At 43.8% G+C, this 14,537-nt stretch overlaps 1 protein-coding gene across 1 annotated transcript in view; it reads right to left on the reverse strand.

Moving 5' to 3' along the window:
- The window catches only part of CYYR1 (cysteine and tyrosine rich 1), a 94,726-nt gene extending 80,731 nt beyond the window's left edge, over positions 1–13,995 (reverse strand). Inside the window, exons 1-2 of the mRNA XM_075062018.1 lie at positions 13,896–13,995; positions 10,453–10,555 (exon numbers count right to left, since the gene is read on the reverse strand). Of these exons, the coding sequence (XP_074918119.1) occupies positions 10,453–10,555; positions 13,896–13,962 (170 nt within the window). The 5' untranslated portion in view covers positions 13,963–13,995. The remainder of the gene's footprint in view (positions 1–10,452; positions 10,556–13,895) is intronic.
- Positions 13,996–14,537: the final 542 nt, after the last annotated feature.

Consider the following 14,537-nt stretch of genomic DNA (forward strand, 5'->3'; position numbering starts at 1 on the left):
AGCAATTCCACAACTCCCCTAAAATAACTTTGTGACCCTCCACAACTCCCTTTTGGGTCAGAACCCCTAATTTGAGAAACACTGGTCTCCCCCATAAAATCTGTATAGTATAGGGTAAAAACACACAAAAGACCAGATTTCATGGCCCATGATGTGTGTTTCATGGCTGTGAATTTGGTAGGGCCCTATACATACGTACCCCAGTTAGGGTTGCCAACCCTCCAGGATTGTCTTGGAGTCTCCAGGAATTAAAGATGTCATATGAAGAAACCTCCAGGATTATGTCAAACCAAAACTGGCAACTCTACCACCAAAGTCCCATGTTTACTTTATAGAGCAGATTTTGGGCCTCTGTAGGAGGTAGAAAAGAGGCAGAAAAAAGATAGAATAACCTCCCTGACAGAAAGAAGCAGTCTAGCAAAAACAAATTAAAACTAATTTATAAATTGCTAAACCAAAATAATCTAAAACAATGACCATTGATAAAAGCTCACATGATTTATATGGCTAATTGACATTTTTTATGAATAAAAAAAATTATTGTCCCTCTGATATTGTTAACATGAAATAAACTATATTGGAAGATAATGAAACTCTGTGGCTGCCAGATATAGATGTTAATTGCCAAAGGCCTCATTCTCCTTCCACAGAAGTCAATATCCAATATATTACTTGAAACATATTGTAGTTAAGTGAAACAGCATTAACAGTACACCTGCCATATAGCAATTTTGAAAACATTATTGCAAAGCTGACATTTTATTTTATTCCTGGAAATATGCACTGTCAAAGATTAAATTTTAGTCAATAAGATGTCTCCAAAAAAACGTGTAAGGATGTGAAATACTGCTTCTTGTGTCAGAAACACATGTTTTTATTGTTGTTATAAAACTGTAGAGAATGAAAGCCACAAATTTTCATTTTTGACTGTGATTTTATTCTCCTACTGTCCATTTGAATTAGATATTTCGCCTGGTATACATAAGCAGTCACAAGAAGTAGCAAATGAGAGCTAAAAGGTGATTGTGTAGCCCTCTATCAGAATTTCATCTTACGTTAATGAGTCTTAGGAATTAGTACAAAGTATAAGGTAGGAGCCACAATGTTAACAAGAATCTTTCTATTTCTGGTTAGTCACAATATGCTTGATATTAAATGGCTCAAAGATATGAGTAATGATATTAGATTGTTTCACTGCAGTTCCTTTAGGTTAGGACTACACAGCCTAATCTAGCACAGTGACACTGAGACTGAGGCTCACAAGCGGCTTTTTAATGTGTCTTCTGCTGCTCTTTGCAGCATATGAAATTAAAACACGGTGTGATTAACAACCATTCTAAGTTATTAACCAATCAGGATGCTTTCACTATATTATTAACTAATTGTAGCTGATAAAATAATACTTGGGGGCAGTCATTTTGCTGTGAGAATAATATATATACGTATGTATAAAAATAGTAAATGAAACAATGAATTCACACTACTGTGGCTCTTCTGGGGTAATGTTGACTGCTAATTTAGCTCCTGAACCACTGATCTAGTATATTGCAATTTAGGAGAAACGTTTAAGCTTTAAGGCTATTAAGGCTTTTGTCAGTGTACACAGAGACAGCCTCTAGAACATTATGGCTCACCATGGAATACTAACAAAAATAATCAAAGGCATATATGAGAATGCTAACTGCACAGAGATGGTGATAACATCACATAAAGGTCTGCAGAGACAACTAGAGTAAGGCAAGAGTGTATTATGCCGCACGGCTGTTTGCACTGGTCTTTGACGGCATCATGAGGAAAGTAACTGCAGAAGGCAACTGAGGTATTTTATGGACAAATGATAAGGTACAATTGAATGACTTTGGTTTTGCTGATGACAATGTCTTGCTCAGTTCAACACCTCACTTTAATGGAAGAAAAGACCCTGGTTTTGGTAGAAATAGCAAAACAAGTTGGTTTGTTTATCAACAAGGGAAAGACAAAATATATGGCTATCAATGTTCCAAAAATCAACCATGAAAGTACATGGAGAAACAAGAATAAGTAAGTCACTTCACGTATCTAGGGAGTGACATGTGCCATGATGGTGACACCAGGCTGGATGCCAAGCAATGAGTATAAAAATAGCAAGCACTTTTCATAAATTTTAGAAGATTTGGAAAAGTAGAATGATCAGCACTGACAAAAATACAAATTTTTAACACCAGCATCATGTTGGTCCTTGTTCATGGAGCAGAGTCATCGAAACATGTAACAGCCATTGATCAGATGATCAATGTACTCCAAAATACATGCCTGTGGACAATTTTCAGAGTCCACTGGAAAAAGTTCATTATAGTATCAGAAATTCTAAGTAGAAAACACCAACTTAAAGCATCCTATGACAAGACAAAGACTATGCTCATATTTAGGGCACACTTTAAGAATGACACGTAACACTACTTCCACATCAAGTGATAACATGGACACCCTCTGCAAAGTGAAAGATAGGATGATCTAAAGAAAAGTTACACAGAACAGAGAAAGGAACTAAATCCATCAACATGACACTCAGAAGCCAGAACAGACCAACATAAGTCCAAAACTAATGGTGAAAACTGACTTATGTACCTGATGGCGTGGAAGAAGAAAGAAAAGGAAAGGAAAGGAAATTTAGGAAGAATATTTAGTCTTCGCCCTCAATAGGGTTCTAAATTAATAGGAACAGATGGAAATAGCCTGTTGTCTCTCAAGAATGCAGCTTTTGCAGGTCACATGGTTTGAGAAAGATTATTTGCATTAGAGTAGCACCCAATATATATCTGAAGGGCTTTCAGATGATTGAGGCCTGAGGAGTGGAAGAATGAATTTGATACTCGTTCTCTCTGTCATGATAGCACATAAAACTACTTCTAATCCATTGAATTGACCTTTCCCACGTATTTCTGGCATCTTTATACTAACTCCCAACACTCCACACAAGGGTCTTCAGACTCTACCCCTTCACCTCATGATTCAAACCCCACGTCCACTCCCACTGGGAAATCCTCCTATTGGAAACCAGAATTAAACTCAGATGGAAAGTTTTATAAATCAGTCCTTTGGGCTTGCAATAAAGTGGCCCTTATGCTTCTGAAAAGACACAAGCACAAAACTGTAATTGCCAGAAAATTGACATTTTGTAATCAAATGTGCTTCTAGACATGTGAACTACCTGAATATTAAAATTAAACCTCTTTTAATCAGTGTATTTCAAGCAGATTGTAAAAATTTTTTACAAAAACAGATGCAAGTGTATCTCTTAGACCAGTTGTGGTAATCTAGCCTCCCAGTCCCAGACCTGGACTTTAGCGTCCACAATCTGGTCCTGTCCCAAACCTGGACTTTTGCGTCCAAAAGTCTGGGGGCTTACCTGAAACTCCCCCAAGCTCACTACCAGCTTGGGTATTTGGGCTGCCACCAGGTCAGGTAGGTAATTTACTTTAGGGGGCCTGACCTCCCCCTTTCCTCTCTCTGGTGTCCCCAACCCTCCCTGGGTGGGACCTCCAGATTCCAAATCCCTTGGATGCTAAAAGCAGGGGAAAAAATCCCTTCTCCCCTCCTTCCCCGCCTTGCACAGAAACCGGTTTCTCTACTTCCCAAGCGATAAGCGTTCTCTACCCTCAGGACAATTGAGATGCAAAATGCCACCAGCTTGGCTTTGCCTTCCCCCGTGTCTGCTCTCGTAGCAGTAACAGGAAAAAAACTTCAACCACAAGAGAACAGAGATGATTCTTTGTCTCTTGCCCCGTAGCCTGCTCCTTCCCTGAAAGCAATAGGAAAATAGCTCACAGCCTGGCTTTTCCCTTCCCTTTGCCTCCCTAGGAAAAGAAACTTCCACACGTTTTAAAAGAAAAAGTTTATATAAAAATAGAAAGAAAATATAAAACAATAATCTTGCATTAAGAAACTCAATACAGGCTCTTGCTTATAAGAAGATATGAAAAAACAGTCTGATTTAAAGATAGCCCAATTAAACCAGTCCAACAAATCAACATACAGGTAAATACACCACAAAGATCATCATAGCCGAATTACTTTGCGTTCCCTGGGTACTTACAGATGTTTAGAAGAAACTTTAAGATAAGATGGAGTTAGGAGGAAACCTTGTTTACTCACAGCTGAGCAAACAACAAAGACCCCTGGTATACAAATTCCCGCCCCTGACTTTAAACAATCCAGTTCTCTGATTGGTCCTCTGGTCAGGTGTTTGGTTACCCTTTCCAGGTAAAAGAAACTTAACCCTTACCTTACCTATCTACTTATGACACCAGTGGTTCCCAAACTTGTTCTGCCGCTTGTGCAGGGAAAGTCCCTAGTGGGCAGGGGCAGTTTGTTTACCTGCTGCATCCGCAGGTTCGGCCAATCGCGGCTCCCACTGGCTGCGGTTTGCTGCTCCAGGCCAATGGGAGCTGCTGGAAGCAGTGTGGCCGAGAGACATACTGACCACCGCTTCCAGTAGCCCCCATTGGCCTGGAACAGCGAACCATGGTCACTGGGAGCCGCGATCAGCCAAACCTGTGGACGTGGCAGGTAAACTAACCAGCCTGGTCCGCCAGGGGGCTTACCCTGCACAAGCAGCAGAACAAGTTTGGGAACCACTGTCTTAGACAACTGTTGCTTAGTATTTTAGAATTTATCATGAATCCTGAATTTCATTATTTTATATTTACTGTGAAGTACATAAATCCAGTCTCTGCCCAAACTCCTAGTTTATCCAAGACATTCTGAATGTTCCTACACTTTTCCTTCATATCAACTGTCCACACAAAACCATGAATCAACTTAATGAACATTTCTTATTCCAGGTCACTGATATCTGAAATGAATAAAATCCCTGTTTATCACGACCCTCGTTGAATTCAGTCAGGCACCTTCCTCATTTACATACTGTTTCCAGTCAGAAGTACCCTTTGCTTGATATCACGTATCTTACTGCATACGCCATACTTTCTGCCACTACATATTCATCTTTTTTCCAGATCTGCAGCTTGGAGTATGCATAAAAATTTTATATTGAACACGTCTGCCTTTTTTCCTTCCATTCTTTCTGTCCCTCTTCCTTCCTTCCTGCCACAAACCACAGTCCCCAGATTGTAACAAAAGCATTTTCCCCTGAAGTTCACCTGTCAATTCAATAGTCATCAGACTGCTACTTTCTCAGCACTTCTTTTGGGTTTGTTCAGCCTTCCCTTTTGCAAATCTCATCTATCTTTAATGAAATCACAGAATTCTAAGGTTTTTATGTGCCCTGCCTTCCATTTGGTTTTTGATGTCACTGGAGTGAAAGGCTGTATTTTTCAGTCCAAGTAGGACTCAAAATAATCAGTCTGAAAATGTTTACCAAAAGGACTTCATAAACTTTGCAAGAAAATGCATCCCTTAAACTGCCCTACAAACAAAGGTGCCTGGACGGACAGCAATGCCGAGTTGGCTTTTAGGTTTGTAAAGCCTGCAGTGCCCCTTCTCACTAATTCTGAAGCCTTGAACATTGGTGACAATCTCAGCTTTCATTTCCACCTCTTTTGTGAAAATATCCCTGAGAATATAAACTGATCACTAGGGTTGAACCTTTGCCAGTGACTTTCCTAAATACCCAAGGTATTCATTACTCATGATTGGTCTATGGGGACAAAAACCCACACCCTCAAATCCCTCGGTTTTTTGGAGGACCTAGATCTGGTCAAATGACAGTCATCAAAAAATTATTTGACTTATTTCACATCATTTTGTAACTAAGTTATTCAATATTTCGCCCCATTTTTCACCCAGCTCTGGGAAGATGCTAGACCCACTGAGAGCTGTGGGTGCGTCTGAGGCTGGGTGCTACTTAAGCTGCTAGTGATGGCATAGAATTTACTAATGCAATCTCCCCCAGACAGTACCTTGCAACTGAGGCCTGGTCTACACTACGCGTTTATACCGATTTTAGCAGCGTTAAACCGATTTAACCGTGCACCCGTCCACACAACAAGGCCCTTTATATTGATATAAAGGGCTCTTTAAACCGGTTTCTGTACTACTCCCCAACGAGAGGAGTAGTGCTGAAATTGGTATCACCATATCGGATTAGGGTTAGTGTTGCTGCAAATCGATGGTATTGGCCTCCAGGCGATATCCCACAGTGCACTAATGTGACCACTCTGGAAAGCAATCTGAACTCGGATGCACTGGCCAGGTAGACAGGAAAAGCCCCGCAAACTTTTGAATTGCATTTCCTGTTTGCCCAGCATGGAGTTCTGATCAGCACGGGTGGCGATGCAGTCCCAAATCCAAAGAGAGATATTGGAACTGATCGCTGTATGGGGAGACAAATCGGTTCTATCAGAGCTCCATTACAGAAGACAAAATGCCAAAGCATTTGAAAAAAATCTCCAGGCTCTGATGCAGAGTCCACAGCAGAGTGCTGTGTGACAAGTGTAATGGAAAGCCAAAGAATCAAATGGATGCTCATGGAGGAAGGGAGGGGGGACTGAGGACTCCAGCTATCCCACAGTCCCCGCAGTCACTGAAAAGCATTTGCATTCTTGGCTTGGAGCTCAATGCCTGTAAGGTCAAACAAGGTTGTTTCCGGATGTGGTTCAGGTGTATGATCTCGTCAAGTTTACTCCCGTCCCCACTGTGAAAAGAAAAAGGGAAAAATCATTTCTTTGACTTTTTTCAATGTCACCGTATGTCTATGCATTTGCTGCTGGTAGGACACGGTGCTGGACAGTGAACTAGCAGCTCCTATCCCCGTCCGTTTCCCCCTGTGGCAGACGGTACAGTGAGTAGGACTGAGTAAACCGTCTCGTCCTCGCCTGTGAGTGCTCCTGGCTTGGCCTCAGGTGAGGTAGCCAGAGGGTGCCTGAGGTAAAAAAATAGAATGACTCCTGTGTCATTCCAGTTAGATGGCATCAGAACGGTGGGTAACCGGTCCTCGATCTTGAGCAAGTGGGCTGAAATTCCATCAGGCCCCCTCCCCACCCTTATGTTCTAAAGAAAAGATTCTGTTACTTGCCTGGACTATGCATAGCAGCCATAGGGATGCTGCGCTCCTCTCCCCTCCACCTTTTAATGTCCTGCCTGGACTATCATAGCAGCTGGAGGCTGCCTCCCCCTCATTTTATCTCACTAAAAAGTCAGTGTTGCTTATTCCTGCATTCTTTATTACTTCATCACACAAATGGGGGGACCCTGCAATGGTAGCCCAGAAGGGTTGAGGGAGGAGGGAAGCAACGGGTGGAGTTGTTGCACGGACACCCCCTAGAATAGCATGCAGCTCATCATTTCTGTGGGATCTGACATGGAGCGGCTGTGCTCTCTGGTTCTCTGATACACTGGTTCTCTAGTACACTTGCCCCAGATGCTAGGCAGGACTGACTCTATTTTTAGATACAACATAAAGGAGGAAATGACCTGAGGGGTCATTCCCATTTTTGTCTTTGCGCCCCCAGCCGACTTCAGCGAAGGTCAGCCAGGAGCACCCATGACAGCAGCAGACAGTACAGAATGACTGATAACTGTCATCTCATTGCCAATTTACACTGGCACAGCAGACAGTACAGAACGACTGGTGACCATCTCTGCTACCTTGCAAAGGCAAGTAAATGCTGCTATGTAGCGCTGCAGTACCGCCTCTGTCAGCGGCATTCAGTACACATAGGGTGACAGTGACAAAAGGCAAAACGGGCTCCATGGTTGCCACGCTATGGCATCTGCCAAGGCAATCCAGGGAAAAAGGACGTGAAATGATTGTCTGCCGTTGCTTTCATGGAGGAAGGAATGAGTGACGACATTTACCCAGAATCACCCACGACACTGTTTTTGCCCCATCATGTATTGGGATCTCAACCCAGAATTCCAATGGGCGGGGGAGACTGCAGGAACTACGGGATAGCTACCCACAGTGCAATGCTCCAGAAATCGACGCTAGTCTCGGTACATGGACGCAAACCACTGAATTATTGTGCTTTGTGTGGCCGTGTGCATTCGACTTTATACAATCTGTTTTACAAAACTGGTTTATGTAAAATTGGAATAATCCTATAGTGTAGACGTACCCTGAGACAGCTCCACTGTTAAGCACTCAGCATGGCCTCTGGCTACAAAGAGGGGCAGCTCAATAAATTAAGAGACTGACTGGTGTAATGAACTGTAGAAACTTCAGCATTCTAACCCTGCCTGTGACACTAACTAGTTCCCTGTCTGGGCTCAGTCAAGTCACTTAATCTTTCTAGCTTAAACTCTCCTTCTCTGTTGGCATTTATACTCGTCTCATCAGCACTGGTATCTTAGCATTTGTAAAAATTGGAATAATGTACATGCCTCCGTCACAGAAATGCTGTTACAATTAGTGTTTGCAATGTTCTATCAAGCAGTAAAATTCATCCAAACCCACACAAAACCGTCCACCGGCCCAGCAACTCCCAGGTGTCAGATAACTGTCCGCTGCAAAACTGTGTATTACATATGCTGGAAACGATGCATAAACACCAATAAAAGCGGGTCGTCTCCATTCTCCTGCAGCTGAAGGCACTGTGACCTGAAGACTTCCTCCTATCCCTGCCCTTTATATAAAATGGGTCAGTTTAATCTTGCAGGATGCTAAGGAATCATTTTGTTGACCCTCCCCAAATCCCTGTGCTGAGCACTGTTATCAGGAAGGACAGAACTGGTTAGGTTTGTGGGGCAGTAGATTAAATTGTTTTTTTGGCCCACTCAACAACGACAAGGTTGTCTCTGAGGTATGATAGCCCTTGCTAACATTCCCACCCCTCTATGTAAGACATACATGCTGGGATAGGGATCTCAGAAACAACCACCCTCTCTCTCCATTAACAAATGAGGAAACATCCTTACAATGAGTTTTCATTACATAGAAAAGAAAATTAAATTGGAACATTTTATCCCTTGGGTGGAAGCAAGAACCTATTTTAATTCTCAGACAATACCAGGAAATCTTGAATACGTATTCTCCTATTTCCAGAGGAACACTAGATTCTGACACTCTATTGTTAGGTTATTTACTTTTGTCTAAAAAGTTTCTAATTTGGTCCAAAGGCCTTGTATAAAATAAGATATCATCAGTATGTCTGCTCCTTCAAAGCATGATGAAGTATGCTAAATGAAACACTGATATACTCCCAATGTTCCAGGACCAAAACAGAAGAAATCTCTTTTTATCTTTTAAAGCAGTGTTTTCCAAACTTGGGATGCCGCTTGTGCAGGGAAAGCCCCTGGCAGGCCGGGCTGCTTTGTTTACCTGCCGCATTCGTAGGTTCAGCGGATTGTAGCTCCCACCGGCTGTGGTTTGCTGGTCCAGGCCAATGGGAGCTGCTGGAAGCGGCACGGGTCGAGGGACGTACTGGCTGCCGCTTCCAGCGGCCCCCATTGTCCTGGAGCTGGTGGGAGCCGTGGTCGGCCAAACCCGCGGATGCGGCAGGTAAAAAACTGGCCCGGCCCGGCCCACCAGGGACTTTCCCTGCACAAGCGGGGTCCCAAGTTTGGGAAACACTGTTTTAAAGGCATGACGTTGCTACTTTGGTTTTGATCAAATATATGTAACAAATAATTGTCAGTTTGCATTCTGAAAGTTGAATAGAAACTATTGATGCAATTGCTAAACACAATTTGCAGCACAATTTATCACAGAATACCATTGTATGTTTTAACGTTTGCTTTGTTCTGATGCACATGTGGAAAACTTACTGGCTATCACTGCGTTTAGACACTGAACCTACAATTAGACTTGTTAGTGCAGATTTGGTCACCTACAAGAAACCTTACTGATTTCAAACAGAGCCACACTTTGCGACAAAGATTAGCGGATTTAATTACACGATTGGGATCTGTTTATACACATGCATGTTGAATGGACAATTTAACTCTTGCATTTCTTTTGGTATGGGAATATCCTTGTTTCCCCTCCATCAGCAGCCATTGTTTTTACACATACCACAATGTGCAAGTCCTTACAATGTGCCACACACACTAGAACGTGAAAGACCAGCAGACCCTAATCTGAAATGTTTACAATGAATTCTAACTAAAAACAAAACACAATTTTTCAAAAATACAAATGACATATGCTCAAAAAAAACAAACAAACTAGGAAGATCAAATTTACAATAATCTAGCCCACTTAACTAATGTCTTTGTTCTGGCCTGTTCTCAGCTTGAATAAATCAGTGTAGCTCCAACGATCACAAAGAATTTATATTAATTTACACAAGATGATGATCTAGCCAAATCTACTGACATGAATACATACTTTAAAAGTATACAACGCTTGGATTTCATGGGACCATTAAGGGTTTTTATTCTGGAAATATTTATGATGTTATTAGCAGGAAACAATCTTGAAATGTTTATTGCCAAACAGTTTTCAGTCATCTAACTTTACAGCAAGCCATAAATCCGGGGCATCAATTTTCTCAAGAAAGTGACAATACTTACGAAAGGACATTCCCAATATAGGCATAATACGAGCAGCAGTAGGGAGTAGTCCCATCACAGCAGTAAGCTTTGCAGTCATTGTCACACTGTGCAAGACAATCTTCTGCAGAATAAAAATAACAATGCAGTCTCAATAGTAAAAAACTATATAGCACAGCTTTAAAGAAGATGCATTTTTAGCAGCTTTTTGCATTGAATCAGTCACTGACAGGGCTTCACTTGAGGTTTGATCTGACTCTGTAATCCGAACTCCATCAGAATTCCAACTGGCTTGAAGAGTACATCTTCAGGTGTCAATGCATATCTGTATTTTGCAGTTTGGCTATGTAGGCTTTCTCCCTCTGTTTTTTGAAAAAGAATTTCAAATTTCCAACAGTACAGATTATCTTTTTATATTTTAACTATAAATACAAAGAAATATCTAGGGACAGATTCTGGTTCACCGAGTTGTATGCTGGGACAAGCAGAGAGTGAAGCTGTGTGGGAGCTGATTATAGGTCCTTGATTCTGGGTCTAATCCCCAGCCCTAGGCGTAAGCTAGAGCAGCCTGGGGGCTGCTTTGAGCTGGGCCAGCTGGCAATAGTCCTGAAGGCACCATCTGCTAGCTAAGAACAACTGAAGCACAGTGCACTTTGACTCTTCCCCCACTAACTCTGTCTCCAATTCATTCTCTGTATTAGGGGCTGCAAGCAGAGGAGTGTAGAACATCTTTGTGCCAGGGGCACTCCTAGCTAGAAGGATACAACCACTTTTGCCCCCACCCCTCCTTTAATGTGTGATTTTCTGAGAATGACAGAATAATCAAACTGTAAAAAGAAATAAAATCAAAGGTTAGCAAACGAAGAATGAATATCCATATATTGAAGAAAGAGAAAAGTTTTTCACTAGCTGTGATTTTGTTGCTGTTTTTAAAGAAACAAACCAGTTCCTCCTAAGTAAAAGCCAGAACTCAAAGTTCAGGTTCTCCTCTGAAAAAGTATCTCAGTAAAACTGTTATTGCCAGGTTCCATGTTTACTGCAGCTCACTGATTTCCAGTGCAATTTTGTTATGTTTACATATCAAGATGTTTTTCTAACGGTCATAAACCCAACCTGGGCTCAGAGTCTGCTTGGGGTCTTTCCATCTTGTAGGTCATTAACCCCAATAATAAAGATTTAACAAGCCAAATTAATTCCTTAGTTAAACAGATGCAGTCCCATTGAGGTCCTAATTGGAAGAAAATGGGTTTCCATAAGTGCAATTGAGAGTTTAATTTGGAGACTTTTGCCCCATTTCAACTACAGATTAAGCCCTTGTGAACATTTCTGCATTAGTTTTCAGTGGGGCTTCTCATGCCAGTCAGGTCAGGCCCCATATGTTTCAGAGCCTTGCTTCCTCATAATAATGAACATAGGAGAGGAAGTGGAAGAATCATACAGTGTTCATCTACATAGCTACAGCAATCACTGCCTCCTGGTTTTACTGGTGCTAGGTCACCTAGCCCATAAGGAGAGATTTAAAAATCTTGTAGTGCTCATTTAGGGGAAGTGAGTGAGCAAGCTAGTTAATTTTTGGTAGCAGTAGAGAGACTTAAAACCGGCACGATTACCTTTTTGAGAGAATCCCAGAGAAATGTTTTGTACACAAGCTTCTCATTCAAAGAATGTTGATTATCAATTATTTGATCAAACACCACAAATGAAACAAATCAATTTAAATTACCAACAATAATGAAACTTCTCCAAAAGTGGCAAAAGTTATCAGCTAACATACAAGATACTCTTATGTGAAAGAATAGTACTATGCTTAATTGTTAAGTGTACAAACCACAGAATCTTGGTAACTTCTGACTGATTATTGTACTGTCAATTTTAAAGTTACTGAGTCTGGAAACCACTTAAGCATGTGCTTAACTTTATCCAGGTCCTTAAATCCCAAAGAGTGCTGTCTTGAATAGGGATTCTTTCCTATTTGAGGCCTCAGTACTTTTCTAATGAGGGCAATATGAGGTAAATTAGTCCCCTTGGGCTAAATTCAGACCGGCTGTAAGTGGCAGCCACTCCATTGTAATCATGGGATTTGTATAGCTTTTTTTTTCTTTTAAAAGTCTCCCACCATTGCAGCGCTTCCTCCTTGTATAGCAGTGGTGGGACATTCTGGCTGCTGCTTCCTGTAGCTCCCATTGGCCAGGAATGGCAAACCGCGGCCACTGGGAGCTGCGGGAGGCCATGCAAATGTAAACAAAATGTCTGGTGGCCCACCAGCAGATTACCCTGATGGGCTGCAGGTTGCCCACCTCTGCTGTATGGTAATGGCAGACATGGGACTGGTTTTCTTGTTTTGTTTTTTTAAACCTACCATGTCATGTACACCTCCTTCTCTGTGTAAATTGACATGGCAGGGTGGTAAAAATGCTGTCAGCTGTCTGCAGTAGCACTACTAATGTGCTTCCATTTGTGGTTGTGCAACTGTCGAAGGACTGCAAAAGAGAGACTCATATAGATACAACCATGGAACTACAGATGCTTACATAGAGCTACAGATGTTTGACTTTTAGTCCAAGGACTGACCTTGCTCTCATTAAAGTCAGTAGGAGCTTTACCATTCATTTCAGTAAGAGCAGACCCAGGCAGAGAAAGTAAAATATTGATTTGCTCTGCTGGAGTGTGACTATCAGCAGTAGAGACCCACTTCTGCTGCCCTGATTTAAATAGGTGCAGGACAAGGTCCTAAATTACTGCAACAGGGGCATGTTGCATAGTGGAGGATGTCTGGAGACTTCTTTGTATTAATTTGGTTTAGTTAAATTAGTTTGAAAGATAAATAAATGTGATTATGATCCATTTAAAAATCAACATAGTAAAGACAAATGTAATTGTTCTCAGGAGCAGACGATAGACCTAGGAGAAATGTGCCCCTACTTTATTTACTCTAATTATCGGCAATTTCAAATCAAATCCGAGCACCTGCTGTGGAGTACAAAGGATTTTCCTCCACTGAAAACCGCTCATCCTAGTGAGAAAGCAAAGCTTCCTGGATTCGGAGCCGCTTAGTAAACCTGGGTTAAGCGAGTCCCCAGCCCCTGCAGCGCGTTCGCCCAGCCTCTTTCTTCTTCTTCCGAGCCCCGCTCGGCGGGACGCCGGCCTGTGCCTGAGGCGGACAGCCCTGCGCAATGAAGCCCTCAGGGGCCGGAGCCAGCCACTTGCCAGCTTCCAAGAGGGGAATCCCGCTGAAGTGCCCCAGGCGCCGTGACTCCTCCGTGGCCCCCAGCCTCGGCACCACTGCGTTCCGCGGGCTCCTGCTGGAGCCTGAGCAGCCGTGGAACGTGGGCGGCGGGGGAGAGCAGGGCAGCTGCGGCAGGACGTCCGCCGTGCAGCCCCGGCCTGCCCCTGGGTCATCTCCGAGCCGCCCCGCCCCGTGCTCTCTGGCGCCCCGGCAGCCGCCCCGCACCCTCCCCACTGACCTGCGAAGACAAAGAGCAGCACCAGCTTGGGAAGCGGGGCTCCGCGGCCGCGCCGCTGCGTGTCCATCCATGCAAGCGGGCTGCGGCCGGACAGCGGGAGGGGACGGCTCCTCCGCCGCTGTGGGGCAGAGACCGGAGTGGGGGCGGGGCACAGCGCCCGGCCCCGCGGGAAAGCAAAGAGCGCACCCGGGGGGGAGGGGCTGAGCTGCAGCCTCTCGCCCGCCTGTCAGCTGGGCGCTGCGCTGCCCGGGACTCGCCCGCCCCCTTTGTCTCGCTGCTGCCTCTCCGGGGCTCACGTTTCAGCTCGGTGGGTGGCACTGACGTGTGCACAGAGGCAGCGTGTCTGCCCCCGGCCCGTCCACGCCCGACGTGATGCTGTGGGGGCCGTTCACACACACACACGCGCGAGCCAGTGGAGCCGAGCTTCGCAAAGCGCCCTGCGAAGTCAGGGTACTGACGCGATGGACCAAGCAGCTGTAATTGCTGGCGTGTGTGCGAGGGCAGCGGGGAGCTGCTGAGAGCACACAACAGGCCGGGCAGCGGAGCCAGTTGCATCCCCCTGGAGCATCCTTTTCTCTCGCTAGGTGCGGGAGACAGCTGGATGACTGTGAGCCTTTCCTCCTGGGCTGCTCCTCACATCAT

The sequence above is a fragment of the Chelonoidis abingdonii genome, chromosome 1, assembly GCF_003597395.2.
Source record: "Chelonoidis abingdonii isolate Lonesome George chromosome 1, CheloAbing_2.0, whole genome shotgun sequence".
NCBI lineage: Eukaryota > Metazoa > Chordata > Testudines > Testudinidae > Chelonoidis > Chelonoidis abingdonii.